Source organism: Falco peregrinus, chromosome 3 (assembly GCF_023634155.1).
Source record: "Falco peregrinus isolate bFalPer1 chromosome 3, bFalPer1.pri, whole genome shotgun sequence".
NCBI classification, from domain to species: Eukaryota; Metazoa; Chordata; class Aves; order Falconiformes; family Falconidae; genus Falco; species Falco peregrinus.
The window spans coordinates 32,553,635-32,575,063 of NC_073723.1; the positions used below are offsets into that span (position 1 = coordinate 32,553,635).

At 39.9% G+C, this 21,429-nt stretch overlaps 1 protein-coding gene across 3 annotated transcripts in view; it reads left to right on the top strand.

Annotated features, from left to right (window-relative positions):
* Window positions 1-635: 635 nt before the first annotated feature.
* TRIQK (triple QxxK/R motif containing) overlaps window positions 636-21,429 on the top strand; it is a 64,531-nt gene continuing 43,737 nt past the window's right edge. The window contains exons 1-3 of one of the 3 annotated variants that reach the window (XM_055800131.1): window positions 636-727; window positions 17,916-18,019; window positions 18,499-18,579. In XM_055800131.1, the coding sequence (XP_055656106.1) occupies window positions 18,519-18,579 (61 nt within the window). In that variant the 5' untranslated portion in view covers window positions 636-727; window positions 17,916-18,019; window positions 18,499-18,518. Of the gene's footprint in view, window positions 728-15,509; window positions 15,649-16,211; window positions 16,218-17,915; window positions 18,020-18,498; window positions 18,580-21,429 lie in introns of those variants that run through there. The other 2 variants (XM_055800133.1, XM_055800132.1) reach the window with 2 other exon arrangements.

Here is a 21,429-nt window from a genome sequence, read left to right on the forward strand (position 1 = left end):
TTATCAACTGCCATTTTGCAGGAAGCAAAGCATGCACTTGCAATACTAAGCAGTGAGCTGTTCCAAGAGTCAGTAGCTTACTCCTTGCACCGAAGTAAATGAATTATCTGTTGCAAGCTATCATCACCTCAAGGTGGTGAAAAATTACCGGGCAAGGTTAATAACTTTCTGTTTTAGGACCTTAAATGTAAGTTCCCGCTGAAGCAGGCTTTTGATGGTGATGATGTAAAGGTGGCCAATTGCTTTTCATCCTGCCCATGCGGAGCAATAGCTCTGACACAGGTAGGACTAAAAACCGAGCGGGGGGTGCGAAGGGCGGATGCTGAACTGCTCCACGGCTGAACCTTCAGCCTCCCGCAACGCGTCTCCCCTGAGAAGCCCAGCCAGGCACCCGAGAGGGCAGGGCGGCGGGAGCGAGGCATACCGGCGGGCGGGCAGGCGCCGCGGGGCCGAGCCGGAGGCTAGAGCGGAGGCCGCCGCTGCCAGAGAGCCTCCCCCGGTCCACCTGCGGGCGCAGCTGCCGGGCTGTGGGTTGCGGGGCCCGGGCAGGTGCCGCAGGGCCGGGGCAGCAACCTCCCCGGTACAGGGCGCTGCCCGGCAGGGCGGGCGGGAGTGGGAGGCGGGGACGCTCGGGCGGGAGGCGGCGGCAGCCCCGCCAGCACAGGAAGTCGCCCCGCCAAGAGAGGAGGGAGGAGGCTGGAGGCGGAGCTCTGCCGCTCGGCCCGAGGTACCGCGCCGCTTCCCGGGGTGGGCGAGGGGCCGCGGGCGCCAGGGCCGGCCGGCACCGCCGGGCCTGTGGTTGTCACGGCAACCGCCCCCCCTCGGGGCGGCAGGAGCGCGCTGCCCCGCCGCTCCTCCGGCGCCGCCATTGGCCTGCGGGCAGGGAGCGTCCGCACTGGCGGCGCGCTCGGCCGGCCCGCTGTCCGCCGCGGGCCTCCGCTGCCATTGGCCGGGAGAAAGCGCTCGCCTCCGCGATTGGCCGGAGCGCGCTGCCAATCGGGGCGGTGCCGCGGGCGCCCGGGTGCCGCCCTAGGAACGTGGGCTGAGGGGCTGGCAAGGGTCAGCGGCCGCGGCCAGCGCGGCCATTTTGGGTGTGGGCGGGAAAGGCCGCCGCAGGCTTCTGCCCCCCGGCGGCGTGCGCGGTGCCCGGGAGGCGCGGGTGGGCGGCTGCCCCGGGGGCCGGGATTGGCCGTGCAACCTGACGGTGTAACGAGGGCTCCTCGGCTGCCCGGTCTGTCAGCCCTGTGCCAGGCAGGGTCCCTCACCAGGCTGCGACTGGCCATTTTGGAGGGAAATAAACCCCTTGCCGTGGGGTCTCCTCAGCGAGGGCTCTGTTCGAGGCCTGGTCCGGCGGCTGTCAGGCTGGCAGAAGCCTGCAGTGCTTCAGTGTGAGGACACCCCACGGCTTTCCTTCATGAGCCCAACTCCTGACGTGCTGCCCGCCAGCTCAGTGTGTTTGAGTATGTGTGTGTGAAACCCTGTCTGTGTGGGGTTTCCGGGTGTCTGGGAGCTGGACAAACAGCTGCTCTCGTGTGTGTGTGCATGCGTGCGCGTAGGCTGACCCCCCACACAGCAAGACCAGGACACAGGGCTGCTGCACGTGCGGTGTGTAACAGGGCTGTATGGGGCTGGCTGGCTGTGCGTGTGCAGTAAATCTGATACAACCTGGGCTTGTTGAGCTGGCTGTGTTTACCTTGCAGGTGTGGTGTGTTCCGGGTACATTGGACTCCTTTGTGTTTTCTGTAGAGTGTGCTGGTCATGCTTATGCTCTGAAAAGCCTGGACAGAAATATGGGAGCTGCAACATTTCAAAATGTGAAGTGTTGGCAGGGATTTCTGCCAGCATATTCGTGTGGCTCTCAAACTGCGCTGCCTTACATCAGCCTACATACTTAGGAGGATGGAGTGTAGTACCAGCAAGCTCCCTTCAAAAAGCTTATGCTATAACTGGGCTGTATGTACAGCACACACATTCACACGCAGTAATAGGGCTCAAGCTCTTTGCTGTTGGGGGCCAGGCTCATTCCTAAAGAGCTAATCAGAATGGAAGGGTACCTGTTACTGAACACATGTTGACTTTCTTCCAGCCTTTGCTGCTGATAGGTGACTTCCGTAGTGGAAAGCTGAAGAAAATTATGTGTAAGGGATACACGTAAACCTAACAACAAGTATGGGGAAAATTGAACCATTTCTTAAGTAGTGCTATTTGGCCTGTCTTCCTTGGCTGAATCACTTCACCTCTTGGTACAAAATGGGCTAGGGACAAACTTTGTTGTTCAGAAAATAGTTTGTCTGTTTACTAAGGAAAAAAATTGGGAGATGCTTTTGTTGGCATGATTATCTTTGATCATGAATTAGTAAGATTACCCTTCTAGGACTTTTTTTCTGTCTTGATGTAAGCCTACTTCAGTCAATACCGTAAGTGTAAGCATAGAGAAAACAAAGAAGAAGTGTTGACTTTGAAATAAATTAATCACATCAATACAAGCAGTTGACATATTTTTTTAGGAAAGAGCAATTGCTAACTTTTTTTTCTGTTATTGTTGGTTCAACATGTAAATTCTTCTTGTAATTTATTTTGTAAGTTATAGTGATATAATTTATGTATTGTCTTCTAGCTGAACCTGTTTGAGCATGGGTAGATGAGCCCAGGTAGATAACTTCAAGAGGTCCCTTCCAGCATCAACATCCTGTAATTTTGTGAATTTGATTTATTAATTTGACCAAGTAGGGTTTACAGCAATATTCTACAATTGCCCTCTTAGCCTGTCTAAAATAGTATTTTGTATCTGCAGAAGCGATATAGAAAATACTCGGTTGTTTCAGCACAGATGTGGAAGTTCTTCATACATGTTGGGTTTGAAAGATTACTTCAAATCAAATGACTAAACCAGAGGTTCCTGTTAGCATTGGTGAAACTCGTTTTATAATTAATCTTGTGTTGATCTACACACAAGCACACATACGTGTTTCTGTTAAGTTCCATAAAACCAGGACTAACTCTTCCATTTCAGATGCAAGCAGCTGAGTTCCTGAATTCAATTACTGCATCATACTGAATGAGCAGGATTTTTCAATACATCATTCCTTAGAAACAGACTTTAGCAAAAGGTGATATGCAGCAAGATACTTACTTTTCTTTGTAAGATCAACAATAAAGGCAGTGCTTTTATTTCTCTTTTTTTTTTTTAAATAAATTTATGAACTTGAACTATACAGTGTAAGTTTATATGCATTGGAAGATTCTACATGCAGTTCTGCCAGTTCCCTATCTTAATAGCTCTTGCTGTTACACTCTGCAGTCTCTTCAGAAAAGGAAGCCAGTTTGTGTGCCAGTTTTATAGCATAGGTATGGGAAAATCTTCTAACTCACTGTTGGTCACAAATACAGAATGAATGCTAGTCATATCTAGGATTTACTTTGGTCAAGTATTTCAGCCAAATCCTGCAACCCAATCTTAACGGATGACTCAGGCTCAGTGTACTTTATGGCAGTAGTTCCAGGAAGCATCCAATTTTAGTAGACTACATAGAGAAGAAGATGAGGGTGGGATTTTTGCAGTGCAATGAAGACATTTTCCTTGGATTTTTCTGTTAAATTTGTTTCTTGAGACCATGAATTAGATTTGTTTCTTATATAGTTTTAAGTCTTTCAAAAGAAACCAGATATGATCAAGATTAGTTTTAGTTAATTGCAGTTGTAATTGTAGAGTTTCTGTGAGATTGTTGGTTTTGTTTTCCTTTGGTATATTTCCATATTAATCTGAATTTTTAATTAGGCAAGACAAGCTGTGAATTATCTGCTAGGGTAGGATACTTTGGAAGGTCTTTATACATTGCTAAAGCAGGCTGACATTACAAAATGGGGTTACATGTTAAAAAACCTAAACCTGTTTAATATCCCCTTGGCAGAGCCAAGTCACTCTTAATTCTTCATAAGTAAATTGTTACATTTACATGTTATGAGATACATAAAGAGAACGAAACATAGGTGACTGTAAGGCCTAGACAAAGAAGCTAATGATTTTCATTTATAGTAGAAGTCTCCCTCAATCCTCCAACTGTCTTATGATACTACTGTTGTAATACAGTTGCTCCCTGGAAACAGGACTGCAAAAGTATATGTTTTCTGACACAAACTCTGCGTCAAATTTTTCTGCTCTTGCAGATTTTTTTGATTTGCTTGCAGGTTTACTTTTTATTGAGGAAAAAATGTGAAGAGATTTACAGAATGCATACTAGCTGATCATTTTTTAAAATAAAAAATGAAGTGCTTTTTAGTGAATGGCTATCCTCATTTCAAATGAAGTCTGCAATGATTAAATATTAAAATGATCGATGGTTTAAATTAATATAAAAACTTTTCAGGAGATTATTACAAAGATTAACATTTTTAATGTTTTAATACTTCCATAGTTTATCAATCACAGGCACAGTGAAACTTTTTAGTTAGCAAGCTGATGATCTCATATATCATTGCAGTATTATGCACAACATAAACATCATGGTATCGTTGGTAGAGGAGATGAAACACAATTTGTGTTAAGGCTCTTTAATAATCAGTTTTAGTCTCAAAGTATTTTTTCACACACAGAAGAAGCAGGTAAGATATTAATATATTTTTTCCTCTTTGGAAAGAAGGTAAGAAGGAAAGATAGTTCCAGAAAAACTGTGGTGGTTGCCATTTAGGAAGCAACTCTGTTTCATATAAAGGCAAACATAGATGGTCAATGGTAATGCTACAGAAGGGAGGAAAAAAAGCACTTGCATGTGTTTTTCCAAGTAGGACTTGCATAATGCAGCTTTAATATCCCAAAATTATCTGCAACAGTCTGTGATTCCTGATAGATTTTTACTCATTATAATTATGTTTTGAAGGTGAAGAGAAAATGTCAGTACAGTGCTTTTGTATCACTAGATACCCCTGTAATTCAGTGGGCTGAGTAAACAGTTCCTCCAGGCACTCTTAACATGGACCGTGCTAATCCCTTTGTTTCCCATTTCTTCTGCTTTTTTTTTTTTTAGCAGCAAGGCTAAAAATCAGCATTAGTGATTCTTAAGTTTGATTTTGCCCCTCTAACCACGTATTGCAATGATATAATAGAGCTTTATACAATACACTGTATTGTGTCCTAGGATTTTTTGCAGTTACATATGATAATTCATACATCAGCAAAATACTCTTTATTCATGTGTTGCCATTGTTCTTGGCGTTGTCCTTCATCCAGTATGTTTTACTGTCAAAAACAAGACAGAATTGGAAAGACATGGTGTGATGAATTAGCCAATGTAAACCCAATAGCAGCTGTAAAGAAGGATGGGAGATAGTCAGGAGAGGAAGGGTGAAGTAGAACTCCAGGAATAGATGGTGAACTGGTGAAGTGAATAAATGGGCAAAGACTGTTCTGACAGCAGAAGCTTACAGTGGAGAAGTCACTTATACCAGAAAGGGCAGGTATGAGAGAGGGAAAGAGCAAAGGTTAGCACTGGGTTAATGTTGAGAATAGTATTGGGAAGTTAAAATCCAGAGGGCAGACGGAAGGACACCATTTTGTACAGAAGTCTGTTGTTGGCTACTAATGCTGTTATTTCTGTTATTAAGACAGACAACAAAATAAAAGATGGGGTTACATTGCCTCTAGTCAGAAAGCCAAATTTATCCTCATGTATTTCCATGGAAATAAAATAATGGAACAAAATAACCTTTTATGTTATGAACTGTTTTTTATAGTGAGGAAACAGATTGGGTTGGAAATGTGGTAGATTTCAAAGTTTCAGTTGTTTTCTTTCTGTTTGTGCTGTGTGGTGTAAATGCAGAAAAGGTTAAGTTTACCCATGATAATTCCCTCTCACATTTACATTATCAATCAGCCTTTGTAGCTTTTTGTGCTTTTATCTATTGTGTTTTCATTGTAATCTTTACATATGAAGTTCTCAATTCTACAAACTCTTATGCTCAAATTTATTCACGAATGGCTCTGACAGATGTGCTCTGGAAGCCTTAGATGCTGTGTTTTAAGATGCCGCCAGCTGGTTGCCTTCTCCCCACCCCTCAGGCTGCAGTCTGTGTGCAAGAGCCAGCAATATCTGCACCTCAGTTCACTTCCCTCACCTTAACGCACGTTTATTTTTGGGTGGCTTGCGCTGATGCATCGGCTGGGAACGGGGTCCTGGGGGCAGAACATACCCCCTGTTGTTGCCCTTTCTTACAGGCTTCTCACCCTGGCAGAGAGGTGATTAAACATCTGGGGTCAGCAACACCTTAAAGCCTCTCGGATACCCAAAGCTTGTTTATGAGACTCCCCTGTAGTTACAAGTCACAAGCTGAACAGGTTTTAAACTTTAAAATAAAAAGTACTATGTTTTTTCAACTTGTTACTGTACCCAGTCAGTGTGGAGAACATTTCACTACTTGACTTTGCTGTATCACCATCTCTACATAAACTGTCACTTCATGGTTTTGCCTGCTCTTAAAAGTGATCATGACTAAAGGCTCACATTAAAAAACATAATCTTTCTTTCATTTAGTATGTATGCCAGAGAAATTTTCCAGTATGCGGTTTTAGTATTGTAAGCATTGTGTGCGGAGCTGATTACACTGCCTGCAACTAAGATTATATCACTTACTTTATTGCTGGACCGGGTTTGTATGACTTACGTTCTTGCCAAAATGAAACAGTTAACCTGAAGCAGTGCATTACTTCTTTTGGTTTTGTGTCATGGTTGTCAAACTGAAAGTACACTATTTGTATAGCTAACATTTACATTTGATTAGGTCCTTGATTTACTGTTGCTCAACTAAAATTAATTTAAAAATTAGTACTGTACAGTACCAATAAAACAGATAAAGAGCTGGTGAGCTGCCAGCGCTCAGAAGTAATGGCTGGAAGCCACTGTCAATGGAAGAGAGCTTGTGGGGACTTTGCCCAGTATTTATGTCAGGTGTGATGCTTTTCGCTGTTTTAGTCAACTGTGTGGAAATAGAAAAGCGATAGTGACAAACGATGGATGGTTCAGTGATTGCTGGATGATGAAGAAAGGATGGAATTTAAAGCGTGGCTGAGATCATAGTAACACGAGTCCGTTAAAAACTAGTTTGCATGTGTTGAGGAAGAATGAATGCTCTGTGTGTGCAGAATGGAAGATTTTTATTTTGTAAAGCTGTGAGTGCGGGAAGACACAGGGTTTGTGAGGAAGCTCTGGTAGCCAAAGGGAATTCAAGTGCACTGTAGTGTCAAGAAGGACTGGTGCTGCCTGGTAGAGGTGTGGAGGGGAGAGGTAGGAGGGTGATTTAAATCCCTTGAATAAGACCAGTGCTGGAATGTTGAATCTAGTTCTACATACATAATGTTGAGTGTCCTAGGTAGGGGTATGTTGAATCTGTGTGAATTTGTCGTTTCTTCCTATCGCAGAGGGCATGGAAAGCATTGTTTCTTTTTTGTTGTATATAAGCATCATGGAAAACTTCCTATAATATGTTTTCTTAAACTTTAGACTTTGGTGTGATTAAACTTAAATTTGGTTTTAATGGAACCACAAAGAATTGCAGCAGCTAATAATTTGGGGGTTGCTTTCGTTCTGCAGTCATAAAATAGAGCAAGGATGGATGTTGCTTTCTTTGGAATTTGTTTACTTATGCTATTTAATTTATGAATATATCGTTCTGTAATTTGCAGTGAAAAGGTTAACAAAGCATTCTTAGATTGCTGTTTACCTTTTTATTCTGAAAGACAGGGTAATTTGAAAGCCTGGATTATTTTGGTGTCTTTCGGGGTATACAAAGCAGCAGACCAACAAGCTAAGTAGGAAGAAGGTATTCTGGTGAAATGATTATTGTAGAGACAAAACCTATTTTAAAAAGCTTCAGACTGTTTTCATTTTAAGTACACCAGTGGGGTTAAATAATATTAGTAACTTCTGTTAGAGTAACAGATCATAATAATTTAAAACAAAAGGTCCCAGCGCACTTGCTAATATCCTTTATGGCTTCAGTAAAATACATCTGAAATGATTTACAAAGCAAAGCTTCTGGATGAATTCTTCTAGTTCTACATGGGAGGAGGGCCTGTTTTTCTTCATGCATGTTTATATAGACCCATGGAAATTGTGATCTAAATGTGGGTACCATACTAAAACATAGCCATATATGCAGAGCAAAGAATTCAAAGCCACTTGCATTTTGTCATTTATTGCACACAAGTAATGTATATTGTATAGGCTTGGTTCAATTCTGTATCCTGACCATAGAAGGACTCTATAGAATATGTACTGTACCTTGAGGAGACCTTCAAAGGGAGGGAATGGTGTGTATAGGAAAAAGCTCAGGGCAATGGCTCTCTGACCAAACTTGTCTCGTGTCTGGTTTTGAGCCTTTGTAGATGCTTAGTGCTGGAAATACTGAAAACCTGGAAAGATGTTTCCCCTGTGCTATGTTGGTATACATCTTCATTAACTCATCTCATAAAAAAATAAATATATCAGTATGAAAACAACTGGGATGGCTGTAAAGCTGAGTGCATGGGAGAGTGTATTTCGAAAGCTAAAAGCAGAAGCAACTTAGCTAAAGTCCTTATCAGAGTTGACCCAGCTCTCTTTAAACTTAGTAAGTTTGGTTACAGGGTTGTACAGTTTTGGTACAGTAGTGGCTGCACTGAGCAATTGTAGCAGGAAGAGAACCTGCACCTTCTTGTGATGTTGGTGTTGGATCTGTTCTTACAAAAAACAGGCTGACCTCATTTTACTGTATGCTCTAGCAGGGTTTTTTTTGTTGTTGTTTTCAGTCTACAAGACTAGATTCGGGTGGTATGTCCCCCTCCTGCTGATAAAACTTTACGGCAGAGCCAAGGCACACATTCTCCTTTGACTCTAGCCATGGGCATGTGTAAACCCCTAGTGCTTAAGAGAGATGCATTCAGGAAATTAGAGTGAATGGGGTGGATTGGCATCTGCCATTTTATCTCAGGTTAGGGTTTCTGAAGAAATGCTTGCAAGCTTATACGTACTTAGTAAATGATCTCTTTTAGGAGTCTCATAACTTCCATTCCATTCCTAATTAGTTTGAATCTCTCATCAGAGGTATCTCTTAGGCCAGAGAAGGCCAGCCTTTCACATGTCAGAACCCAGGGTCTTAAAAATCTGCTATCTCCAAAAGCACCAACCCATGAAAAAGTGTTCTATTTTGTATTTCACTAATATTTATTAGTAAATACTAACCTAATTACTAATCTAATCAGTAAATAGAATTTCACATGTACTGTGTGACTTGAAGCATCCGAAGGAGTACTTTTTTTCAGTGCGTTAACCTCCATTGGAATTTCCTCTTAGTGATGCAGGCACACTGTTCAGGAGCAGTGTGAATAGGTGGGGACACAATCTCTTTCCATCCTGTGATCTTATAGGGAAAGCTGTGAGAAGAGCCCAAGCACACATTTGCAGAAATGGGTGCATCCAGGACCTTCAGACATTCACATGACTGTTATTTCAACTGATAACTTTTCTGCTGGTTGACAGCTTTTCTTGCTGCCTGTTCTTCCCAACTGCCCTCCACATTTGTCTCATCTGCCTTAAAATGAGGCAAGGAAACAGCTTGCCACATTTTCTGATAGCCATCGAAGCTTTTTTTTTCTTTTTTTTTTTTTTTTTTCATTTGGTGCATATGAAGGTTTTAGCCTGATTTTGATCCATTCCTTTAATTCAATTTTTGTTTAAGATTCAGATTTTTGATAGATACCAATGATCTTGCATTCCCTTTTTGCCCAAATAGAACATAAAGCTCCTCAAGAGATGGTATCATGTACACAATTACTTTATTCTTTATCTTAAAAATCATTGCCTTTAATGGAATCTCTAGTTAGGTTTCAGGAGCCAAGGCCCGAGTAATTTAGATACAATCTGCAGAGAGTGTGCTTGGCCTATTGTTTTGAACTACTTTGGAAACTAGTGAGCCGATGCTGTTTAAGCCGTATTAAACTCTTCACCCAATTATGGCCTAATCCTTCAAAACCAATTGAGTAGGACTTGGTTTTGAAAATGCTGCTGCTAACATCTATGGGCCTGTTCACTAAGCCCTACTATTAAGCTAATTATTAAGTGCTGTAGGGCTGAACTTTACATTTGGTATGTTAACGCCAAGTTATCTACCAGTTTATCTACTGGTTTTTGCCTCAGACAATTTAAAAAAAATACAAAAAATTGATGTATTTCATTAAGGCTAAAGAAATGCATGTCAGCTTTATCTTCTTATCTTTATGGGAAGTATTAACAGGTCACTCTGTCTTTAAGCAGTTATTAAGAAATAGAGAAAACGTAAATGGCAAAACCACCAAATTAAAACTCTTTACATATATTTCTTTTGCCTGGTGACTAGTATAGATTTATTTTTTTTTTAAGCTGAGTTGCTTTCCTGAATGCCTAATACAGCATGTGAGACAACAAAAGTGGCATAAACCTATTTTTTTTTCATTCATACATCAGTCTATTTAATACTTATCGAGCTGCAGTAGTTTCAGAGAAAGGAAGAAAAAACCCACATTCATTCTGAACACTGGATGGAAAGATTACCTTTTAAGTCCTTTCGAACAGCAGGTTTAGTAATGGAACTAATAATTCAGTTTTGCTGAAGTATTACGATTAGGTGTACATGTGCTGAAGTGTTATTTGCTGCTGTCATTTGTAGCCTGCTTTCAACTTTTGCATGCTTGCGCAAGGTAGAGAAATAAGGCAATCATTAGACTATCAATGTGGTGACCAGTTTTAGCAATTACTATGACCTGAAGTCATGTGGTAGGACATCGTATTATACTACAGTGAAATATCTAACAGAGGGGAACATTTGTCTGACTCCCAGCTTTGTGCCTGCGTGGCTTATTTGTGACTGTTTTCTTCAGGTTTTAAGTTTTGTTGGTTGTCCAGCAGGAAGAGGTTGTTTGCTGAGAGCTGCTTATCTTCTTGAATAATAGACATTTAAATGAAAATGGAGTCAAAATAGATTGGCTATCAATATTAGAATTAATGTGGGAAAAATCAAGCTGAAACCTAGCCCAACATACTTCAAAAAGGATTTTTTTTAAATCGGGGTGAGACGAGAGAAAAAATTCTAGCAGTTTCAGATTTTCTTGTTTGATATATTACTTCAAAGAAACTGTTTCAATTTTTAAATCACTGAAAAAAATTATATTTGTTATGGTCCAAGGTAATGCAAGCAAAAAAAAAAAAAAACCAACCCAAAAAAAGGCACAATAGAAACAAACAAAAAAAAAATGAATATGGAATTACTTACTGTTCCTAATTATTTTTTGTTGTTGTTTGAATAACTTCAAAAGTTACAAAATTTATTCTCACTGGGGGTTGTTATCCCATTTTACAATATTGATAATGTGAAACAGACCTTGTGTCCTCTGGATGGTGTTGGAACTGTAGTTTAAGATGGATATGCTAAAGGAAAGTATAATTACTCCCTAAATATTTCTTCTCACTTAGGGAAGAAATAAGAATTTAATATCTATCAAAAATGAGCCTAAGCTTAAAATCTACAGATGAGGAATTAGCAAGTGTATATAATTAAAGCACCCAGGCTTATAGCAAGCTATGTCTTGCAGCAGTCCCAGGAAAGGAGTAACATCTGGAAAAAACCCGAATTTTGGTCACTTCCCAAAACTAAAGAGAGGGGAGAGTAAAGGGGTTATTTTCTGATTGAAAGAAGGGAAAGAAGTCACTCTTCCTCAGCTGTAACACCTACCAAGGCAAAACAAAGTTTCTGAGGTTTTAGAGTAAGACCTCGGTGAAACCATGTGGCACTCTATTACAAGAATTGTAGCTTCATAACATACTAGAGGTGAAGCGCTTAGGCAGACTAAGCTGATTTTGAAATTTAAGGTCTATGACCTCTAGCTTTATACCTGTTATTTAAATTATCCCCTACTTCATTAAAGGAAATAAGTGCTGAATGGGCATGTGATGGGGATCAAAGACGGAATAAAACTGCCTGGATTTAACTGAACCGCAAAATGTTCACTGCTGATGCTCCGGTTACTGAAACAGAGCAAATAAGTGTTTCTTGTGGTTGCTCTTGACTCGATGAACTGTTAATTCATGAGGCAGAGAGTGTGTTTCTGTTTCTGTCTTGTGCAGTTGTCACCCTGGTGGAGGTGTCCTCCGTACAGGCCCTCAGAGGGCAGGGGCGGCTGGACAGCATCTGCCGTCACTCCTGTAGAAGCTGCACCCATCCTTCATGATGCACCTCCAGGCATCGGGTAGTCTGGATGCCCATTCTCTTCCCACCCTCTTTAGCTCTGATTTCTACCAAAGTGTTCCCCCCACCTAAAAAAAACCCCAAAGTTTAAACAGACTCTGTTATTTTGAAGAATGTTATCCTGAAATACTGCATATGGTGTCATTTATCGTGTAATTTTCCCTTTAGTGGCTATTACTCTTTCCTCTGGGAAATCCTACATTTTTAAGTGTCTGGCAAGGCAGAATCGAACCACATTTATGCTTTTCTCCTTCATTAACTTCTTTAAGGATATTTTCTTGACACACCAATGCTGTCATATATTCATAAAAATGAAAAAAAAAGTTCATCTTTGAACGTTTGGTATTTTAAATTTGTTCAGATGAAGATCTGTCTTCGTATTAAAATGAATGTATGTTTCACAGATGGTATAGCTCTACTCAGCTCTGAAGTGAGTAGGGCATTTGGTTCTGAAGACAAATAACAAACCTTAATAATGAAAAGTAAATGTGAGGTGCCTATAATTGCTACATTTAGGAATATTCTGCAAAATGTCGTACTGTTTTTATAAGAAGTGTAACACCAATTGGTAAACAGCTATCTTCTGTGTAAGTAATGTTTTTATAAGTGAGTCTTCATGTAATACATTTTTATTCTTTTTGCCATAGAAGCTGTAACAAACTGTACTCTACTGGGAATAGATGGAACCTTTGATGTTTTTAATAGTCTCTTTTTGTTTAAAAACCCAAATTTACATAATACAAAGTTAAAAAAAGAAATCTTAGGTTTTGCAATCCTTGAAATTTTCACTTTTTTCCTGGCTGTCATGAATACACTTCATGATAATCTTTTCAGCTCTTCAGATATTTAAAAACATTTTACATCTAGTAAAAGTAAGTAGTCTTTTTGCTAGAGGAGTAAATGCAAATATTTTGGCATAAGTAATCCCATCAAAATTTAGGTACTTAGGGGAGGTTTAGGAGCATAGCGAGTAAGAGCAGAGGCGGCCTCCTGTATAACTTGGGTGTCTCACCTTCCTGAAATTAGGTGGAACTGATTGGGTGGGTGATGAAATTTATTTTTCATAATATATTGCCTCAGGATTTTGAAACATCCAAGAGAATATGCTGAGTATTCATATGGACTATTACCTGTGTACTACCTTTAAATAAATTTTGAGCTAATTTCATGGGTTTTGTAGGCACTATATAACTAACAAACAACAGTGCAGCTCCTTTCCCTAGAGTGTAAAGAGCACTTACTAGAAGTAACAATGCGCGTTTTATTCCTGGTACTTACATGAAGCTATGAAACAGCCTGATATTTGTCATTATAAAAGTTGTAATTCCTAGATGGTCTTGATGATGGGATATGGTGTAGTGTTTGTTGTCCTTACGTGGAAAGTTAAGGTTATTTTAGAAATACTTGTTCCAACTGGAGTTAGAAATCTGGTGTTTTGATTAATTTTCCCAAATTTAATTCAATTTGAATCACCCCTGATGTTTTCAAGGTTAAATCAAGTAAAGAAATTATAAAATCCTTTATTAAAAGAAAATGAAATAAATCCTCAAAGTAGACTAGATTCTCCAGGAAGTACCATGGGCAGGTACTTTTTCCTTTAAAGTAATAGTCTCATCCTTTGAAAGGGATTTTCCAGAATGGTAAAGACTACTGTAAGACATCAATAGAACATGAATGTATTTTTTTTCAAATTTTTTGTTTGTTTGTATGTTTTTTTTTTAAATAATAGTAGTAAAAGTTTTAAAATTCTTTCTCTTGGCTAAAATATAGGTAAAGAATTCAGCTGCATTTTTCTTGCAATTTTGGCTGCAGGTTACTTCCACTGCATTTCTTAGTTACTGTACTTCAGCAGTACACTTCAGCCAATTAAACTAAGGAACAGCAATGATTTCCAAAATACTTACATGCAGACAGCTTCCCACTCTAAATGCAGTGGTAACACATTTTTTGCAGTAATGGGTAGTTCGCAGGGGATCTGATGTGTTCCTTGGGTTTTACCCGAGGAGGATAAAAGGCTGGTTTTGCTGCCTTGTATCTTGTAAGGGTTTTAGTTTCCATTATTTATTTAACTATGAGCTATGGAATTGACTGGTAAAAGAACAGCTGTCACTGCCATCAGTAAGCTTTTAATCATATTAAAAAATAATTTGGGTTATGTTCAAATTGTCAACCTTCATTGCATGCAAAGAACAATTCCCCCTAACCCCTCAAAAAAAAAATTAGAGTTAGATATCCATTTGCAATTAAGGATAAGGTACTTCTGCATATATACAGATACTCACTGTGTATTCACCTGAGTTTTCCATTACAGCTGAAGACTTGGTCCAGTACTTCCCCATTCTGTAGTGGTTCTTTTCTATCCTGAAGTTTTACTTACTTTTCTCTCAACCAACTAGCTGTATTTCAGGTACAAACCCAGTAATTTTATTGATTATTTCTTTAACATGTCCTCTGTTTAATATTTAGGCAGCTTATTGTTGAAGAATACAGACATACAATCGAATATCATTGCTAAGAAAGTTTGTACGTGTGCGCATACACGTATCTTTTGAGTGTTCACTGGTTTACACTTCAAGCCTTTTCACTATTATTAACCATTTGTATTGCACCATCAATGCACAAAGTGCAGTCTTTGTGCTATGTAGTCCCTGTACTTATTTTTTATTAGTATTTCCAAAGTCATTCATGGTGTGTTTCCATTTCATTAAAGTGATTGCTTTGAATTGTTTTTTATTGATACAAGCTGCATATGCATCAAGAATAGTGAATTGGGATCTAAACACTCCTGTCGCCAGACCTTGAATGGACATTCAGAACTGATTTATATTTCATAAAATACTATTGACAGTTGGAAGTGATAATAGGCAATTTATTGTGCATTTTAATTATTGTCAGTCACGGCTTATGAATAAAAGAGGAGGAAAAGAAAAATCATGTGTTCTTCTAAGGGTGCAAGCCTTCAAAAGTGAATTACTAGACGGGAAGAGAAAGAAAGTGAAAAAACCAGTAAAGAGGACCACAGAAACAAAGACTTATTTTGAGCTTGCAGTATCTCTGAAATAGCAATAAACAAAAAAAATTATTCCATTGGGCCTCTCTTTGTTTTCTTAAAATCTTCTTTTGTAAAAGCTTGAAAGTTGAAGAGGGCTTGTGTTGCCTTCAAGTGATCTGAAATTACTCTTGAAGAATTTTTAGTAGCTTGTAAAAAGAGCAGCGACAAACTCCATGTTTTTTAAATGGTCATTTAAACAGTCATTAAAATTCGAGGGACCTGAATGCTGCTCAGGGTGCATTTGGCAAAGAAATATAGGAAAAGCCAGATTGTCTACTTGCTGATGTTGGAGGCCATGGAGTGGCCAGAGACAGCTGGGAAAGACTTGAGTGCAAGTTTTGTTTACAGTAAAGATGACCGATGATTCTAGGACAACCACTGCTATTTTAAATGGGGAAAAGGCACTTTTCAAATTGTTTCATGATTCATAAAGGTTCCAGGCTTTTCCTTTATGGAAATGTGATCAGAAAGTTATGTTGGAAACCACTCCTCAATAAGGTTCATAAATAATAAATATTATCTCTTATTAATCCATATTTTAGTTTAACTCTGGCTCATGGCAAGTTGCTTCCTCAGGGAATGCAGTATTCTTTATAAGAGAAGGTGATGAGCCACAGTCCCCGAGGAATTAAATTGTGAAAACAATCTCGGTTTCGTACATGCTAATATAGATCTGTTATTCCCTTTCCACATCTATCACAACACATTCTAAATTGTGGCTGATCTTTTATGCAAATAGCTGTCTTATTAGACATTGCGGCTGTATGTGCTAATGTCTCCATGGGTTTCTTGGGCGTTTGCTATCTAACCATCAAAGCGGTGGAAATGAATGATGATTACTGCATCCCTTTGAAGAACAAAGAGGAGTCGAGGTTCTAGATGCGGGAGTCAGTGATACCGAGCCACACAGGCAAACGTGAGCATCTCTTGTGGCTCATACGGAGTCGGGAAGTAATTTTTGCCTGTGTTTTCTTCTTGTGTTTTATTGGCACTGCTAAAACTGCAAGCATCTTTCACAGCTGACGTTTTGTTACAAAAGATTAGTAGGCTGTTGAAATTGAAAAAAGCAAGTCAAACAGTTTCTAGCAGTGGCATAAAAAAGCCAAGAACTAGTATTGTGGTGTAAAAATATATCTGTTATTTCCTCAACGAGCTGAAAGTTCAAATGAGACTTTAATTTTTCACTCTTACGAAGTTATGTGAAAAACTCATGAAGTTATGTGAAAAATACAATTCAGTCAGGAGAATAGCTGGGAAGCATAATGGGCGGGGGTGGGGGGGTAGAGGAACCCCAGTGGGTTACAGTTCACTGCTTATGTGTTTTACATAAAATGGGAATATTCTCTGAATTAAACAAAAATAGTGTATGAAAGCATTAGAATACTATAACTGAGTTTTCAATTTGGGTTGAAAAATATTGGTAGTCTTCTATACCTTGTTATTATTCCTGAATACCTTTAAGAAAGGTTGAGTTTTGAGCACCTAAATTCATTTTATACCATATCCCACACTTTAAATTAGGGAGCCTGGATTTCTCACTTTACATTAAATGCCAATAATTCTTACATGACAGATAAATACAAAAGAAAGAAAAATTGTGGTTTTAAAATGCACAAATAACTGGTGGGATCATTCCTGCAGCTGTACCTTAAGCCTTGTTTGAAGGTAACAAAGCAAATAATGGTGGATGTTTAGGGCTGGGATGCTGATGTTAGCCCATGCAGCAGTGCCTTGGCATGCTTTTTGACCCGTGGTTTGGCACTGCAGTGCCTTTAAGGACTGCGCTTCCCAGACAGAGTGCCTTGGCAGAGCCTGGGGAAGTTCATCGTGCCGTAGCACAGCTGGTTATGGCTAACAGAAAAGTAAAACTCCTGCAGATACTCCAAGGCCATATGTGCACAATCTGCGGGTGGTTTGTGGCTACCCACAATGGTTCAGCCAAAGTTTGCCCTTGACACGGTGCTCACCAAGGCTGGCTGGAAAAAGGCAAGTGTTGGCTGTTGTGCGTCTTCTGTGCTCAAACGGTAAATCTGACACTTCTGGAAAATGTCAGTCCTCTTGTGAGTGCGGGGGTTGGTGTCGTAGAGGTGGTCAAATGGTGGGGCTTATCATCATTGTGATGGGTGATGCCTTCAGCCCAGCCAAAATGGTCAAAAACCAGTGTTTTGAGCAACAAGAGTGGCTATAAAAGTCGTGTGGTTTTTTACTGTGGAAAAAGAGATGAAATTAGCACATTTGTAGAATCTTAGTGTATCTTTTGAGTGGCAGCTTAGTGAGGGGATGAATAAAAGACCGTAACATTTTGCACATTAAATGGATACACTGAGAGTTTGCTAGAACACTACTCGGATTATGCTTGTTCAGTTACACAGGTAGTGTGGGAGCACCAAAGAACCGAAAAGAGCATCTTTGGATGAGTGATAGTGCAGTTCCCTTTGCACTCCTAGTGTCACCTGTTTGTGTTGTGCATTGTGAGAAGCCCATTCAAGAGGCAGGATGGTTGTTACCTAAATGCATTGAAGGTGGTTTAAAGTCTCAATACGTTGGCTGAGAGGTGTAAAATGGGCACAGCCCCAGCTCTCATTTTTATTTTCCGCTTCCTTTTCATTCGCAGATCTCTAGAGCCGATGGCAGGAAGGTAGAAGAGTGTGGGGTTGCTGTGTTTTAGGTATCTGTTTCTCTCTTTTGCTCAAGGTGGCTGCAAGGCTGCATCTGCAGGTGGTTTTTCTGAGCAATTACACCTGTAGGTGCACACATGCCTAATCCTACCTCAGACTCCTGCATGTAAACATGTTTGCCAACAATAGAACCTGCTCACAATACTACATTCACTCCCTGGTTTACTAAAGAAAAAAATTATATAGGAATGTAATTCAATGGTACCAAATGCTGAATTACAGTGCAATCAGTTTAAATACTTTTTTTTAAAAAAAATTATTCAAACTAACATGCATTCTGTAGTGTTAATAACCCATGCAATGGGGAAGAAGGTATGTTTAGAATTTATCTAATAGTCTTCAGAATAGTGATGATTAACTCCAGTGTCTCATTGTACTCTGGGAAAGCTTTATGTCTTTGTGTATAATCATGTAAATGTTGCTTGTTACAGTTTTTTCTGATGTTATAAGTCAGTGATTTCCTTAGTAACTTATATAGGAATAATGCATTTATTTATTTTTTTTTTCTGATACTGACAGTGATTTTTGGATTGAAAACGATGGGTAGAAAAGATGCCTCTACAGCAAGGACTCCTGTTGATCAGTACAGGAAACAAATAGGTAAGAGATATGAAGAAAAGTTTGTGTGCTTAAAAAAAACCCTTTTTTTTCAGTGAGACCAGTTTGTGTAACAAAATGTATAATTCCTCTTCAAAAACTTTGTTTCGCTGGTGAGTGGTGCAAAATAATGAGCACTCCAACAAAACTTTTTTTTTTGTGTACTGTTGACTAATTCATTCAGCAAAACCTTTTATGAAGACGGTGTTTCAAGTAACTTGATAAATTCTGTGTTCTGTGTTTGGAAATACTAGTGGGATACTGCAGTGCAGCGGCTCCATGATGTTTCTGAACTGTTGGAAATTTCCTGATTTTCTTGTTTGTCTCCAGTTTAAAATATGGGCATTTCTGACAAAATACTCTTCCTGCTTGTAACAATTTTTTATACTGAACATTACAGACCTTTACACTGTATAACTGCATTTTTTCTCACACTAATGCAATACTTTTAACATGTGTAATAATTTATTTTCCTAGGTCTTTTTCTGTTCTTACCCACTGTATATGTAGGTAACTTGTATACAAAGTCCACACATGCACACAGATGAATGCATACATGTACACATGCACACAGATGCCTACGTAGCAGACTCAAATCCCTATTTCTTTGCTTAAATGCAAAGGTAAGTGACTTATTTTTGGAATACATATGTGAGCATTCTGTCTCTCTAGGTGTTAAAATATTGTATTTTTTCTATTATTTAAAAGTTCGTATATAAGATGAAGTACCTTAATCTATACTCAGTTACTTAAGTAGATTACTTTGTTTTACAGTTGCTAAGCACCCACATCTGTGTTTAAATATGCAGAAAAATAGCAAGTGTCTGGGAAAAAAGGTTGTTTATAATGTACATCCTCATGGTGAAAGAGCTAGGGCTGTGTGAACAATCTTATTTTTATCATGTCTTAATTCTTTTAGTGCTGCCTTATTATTTTGATGTAACTGCTTTAATCATCTTTTCTGCATTTAAAGTTGGAAGTAAGGGACTACTTTGTCTTTTATTTGTTTGGGATAGCTGTGGAATGCTCTGTGTTTCCTAATCTTGGCCACTTGCGTGGCTGGCTTCCTCAGTTCATTCTCTGAGAATGTGGCTGAAAACTTCTGAGTTCCTTTGTGGATGAGGAGCAGATATGCTGAAAAACGTTTACATAGATGTGCTCTGTGCTTTTGTGAGATTTGGGTTTTGTGCAGAAAACATTGCAAGGAAACTATTATTGAGCAGAAGATGACACCACAAATATTTCACCATGGGACATTTGGGACAACTTGTTCCCTGTAACTGGATGTTTGGATAGAGGATGATTGCATCAGCTTTCTGGCATTTTCTCCCCATGTTTTTCATTGCGGTCACTTCTTTTTCAGCCACCTCCTTTAGGGTTGCTTTTCTTCCTTTTGTGAACACCTTCAGGTGGCCATGGTGGGAGTTGTTTTATGAAGTCCTCTGCAGGGTGAAAGAGACTGGTGATTTCTAGTGGAATCCCTGGAGAGGAGGCTGGGCTGCTGGAGGACCACAGGGGTATGAAGCTGCATCTGAGACTCACAAAATTACCTCCTGCTCTTCCACAGCTTGGGCTATTACTTGCACATTTGTACCGTGGGGCACCAGGGTTGCACATCTCATACCTGTGAGGTGCCAGGACTGATCAGCTGTGCCTTGAGCAGGGGAGAGGGCACTGTGCTGTAGCGAGGGGGCGAGAGTATTTGTACCACAGCCCAGCACTCAGGGGGATCCTGTTATATTGCTGACTCTACAGTTTCGGGCTAGCCTGTAGTCTGAACAGTTTGACACCTTCCCTGTTGTTCAATGCAGTACTGTGATCCACTGAGTACTGCAAAATACAGTGTCTGAGGGGACTCATAATAAGGTCATTTTCCTTAGATGCAACGCATTGCTCTTAACTTGGCAAAAGCAAGCATTAAAAATTATTGTAGGGAAGAATGTCACACTGGCAGGCAAATGAACTATATAACCCGGGAGGTGTTTCTATGATTGTAGTATTCCTTTGAGGACAGAGCGCGAGGACTAAAATAGACTATCCACTGCCTTTTGCTCTGGTGATGGTTGTTTAAGCTCCCACTTTGGTCATTCACTGATATAGCCATAGAGTTTGCCAATGGAAATTAATTCTCTGAACTTAATGAATCTGAGGGGGTTGAAAATTTATGGATATGGTTTTATACTTTAATGTTGTGGGCGTGTTTGAGTTTTATGTATAAGCATTTGGGGCTAGCTTTAGGTCTGGTAGCTGAGCTTAGTGGAGCAATCCCTCTGGTCTCATTATGCCTTTAGGTGTATTATAGGACAAATAGGTGTATTACTGAGAAATATTGTCCATTAAAGAACTTTCCTTGTCATAGTGAATATGGAAATCTTTTTTTTTTTTTTTGCCATTACTTGATTTTTTCCTACTTAAATAGTTTTGCTGTAAGTGATAGTAAGTCACTTTATTACTTTATTACAGAATCACAAGATGGCTGAGGTTGGCAGGGACATCTGGAGGTCCTCTGGTCCAACCCCCCTGTTCAAGCAGGGCCACCTAGAGCCAGTTGCCCAGGACAGTGTCCAGATGGCTTTTTAATGTCTTCAAGGAGGGGGAACTTCACAACCTCTGTGGACAACTTGTTCCTGTGTTTGACTACCCTCAAAGTAAAACGTTTTTTCTTACGTGTTCCGGTGTGTGCCCGTTGCCTCTGGTCCTGTCACGGGGCACCACTGAGAAAAGCCTGGATCCATCCTCTTTGCACCCTCCCTTCAGGTATTTATATGCATTGATGAGGTCTCCCTTGAGCCTACTCCTGGGTAAACAGTCCAGGTCTCTCAGCCTTTCCTCACAGGAGAGATGCTCCAGATC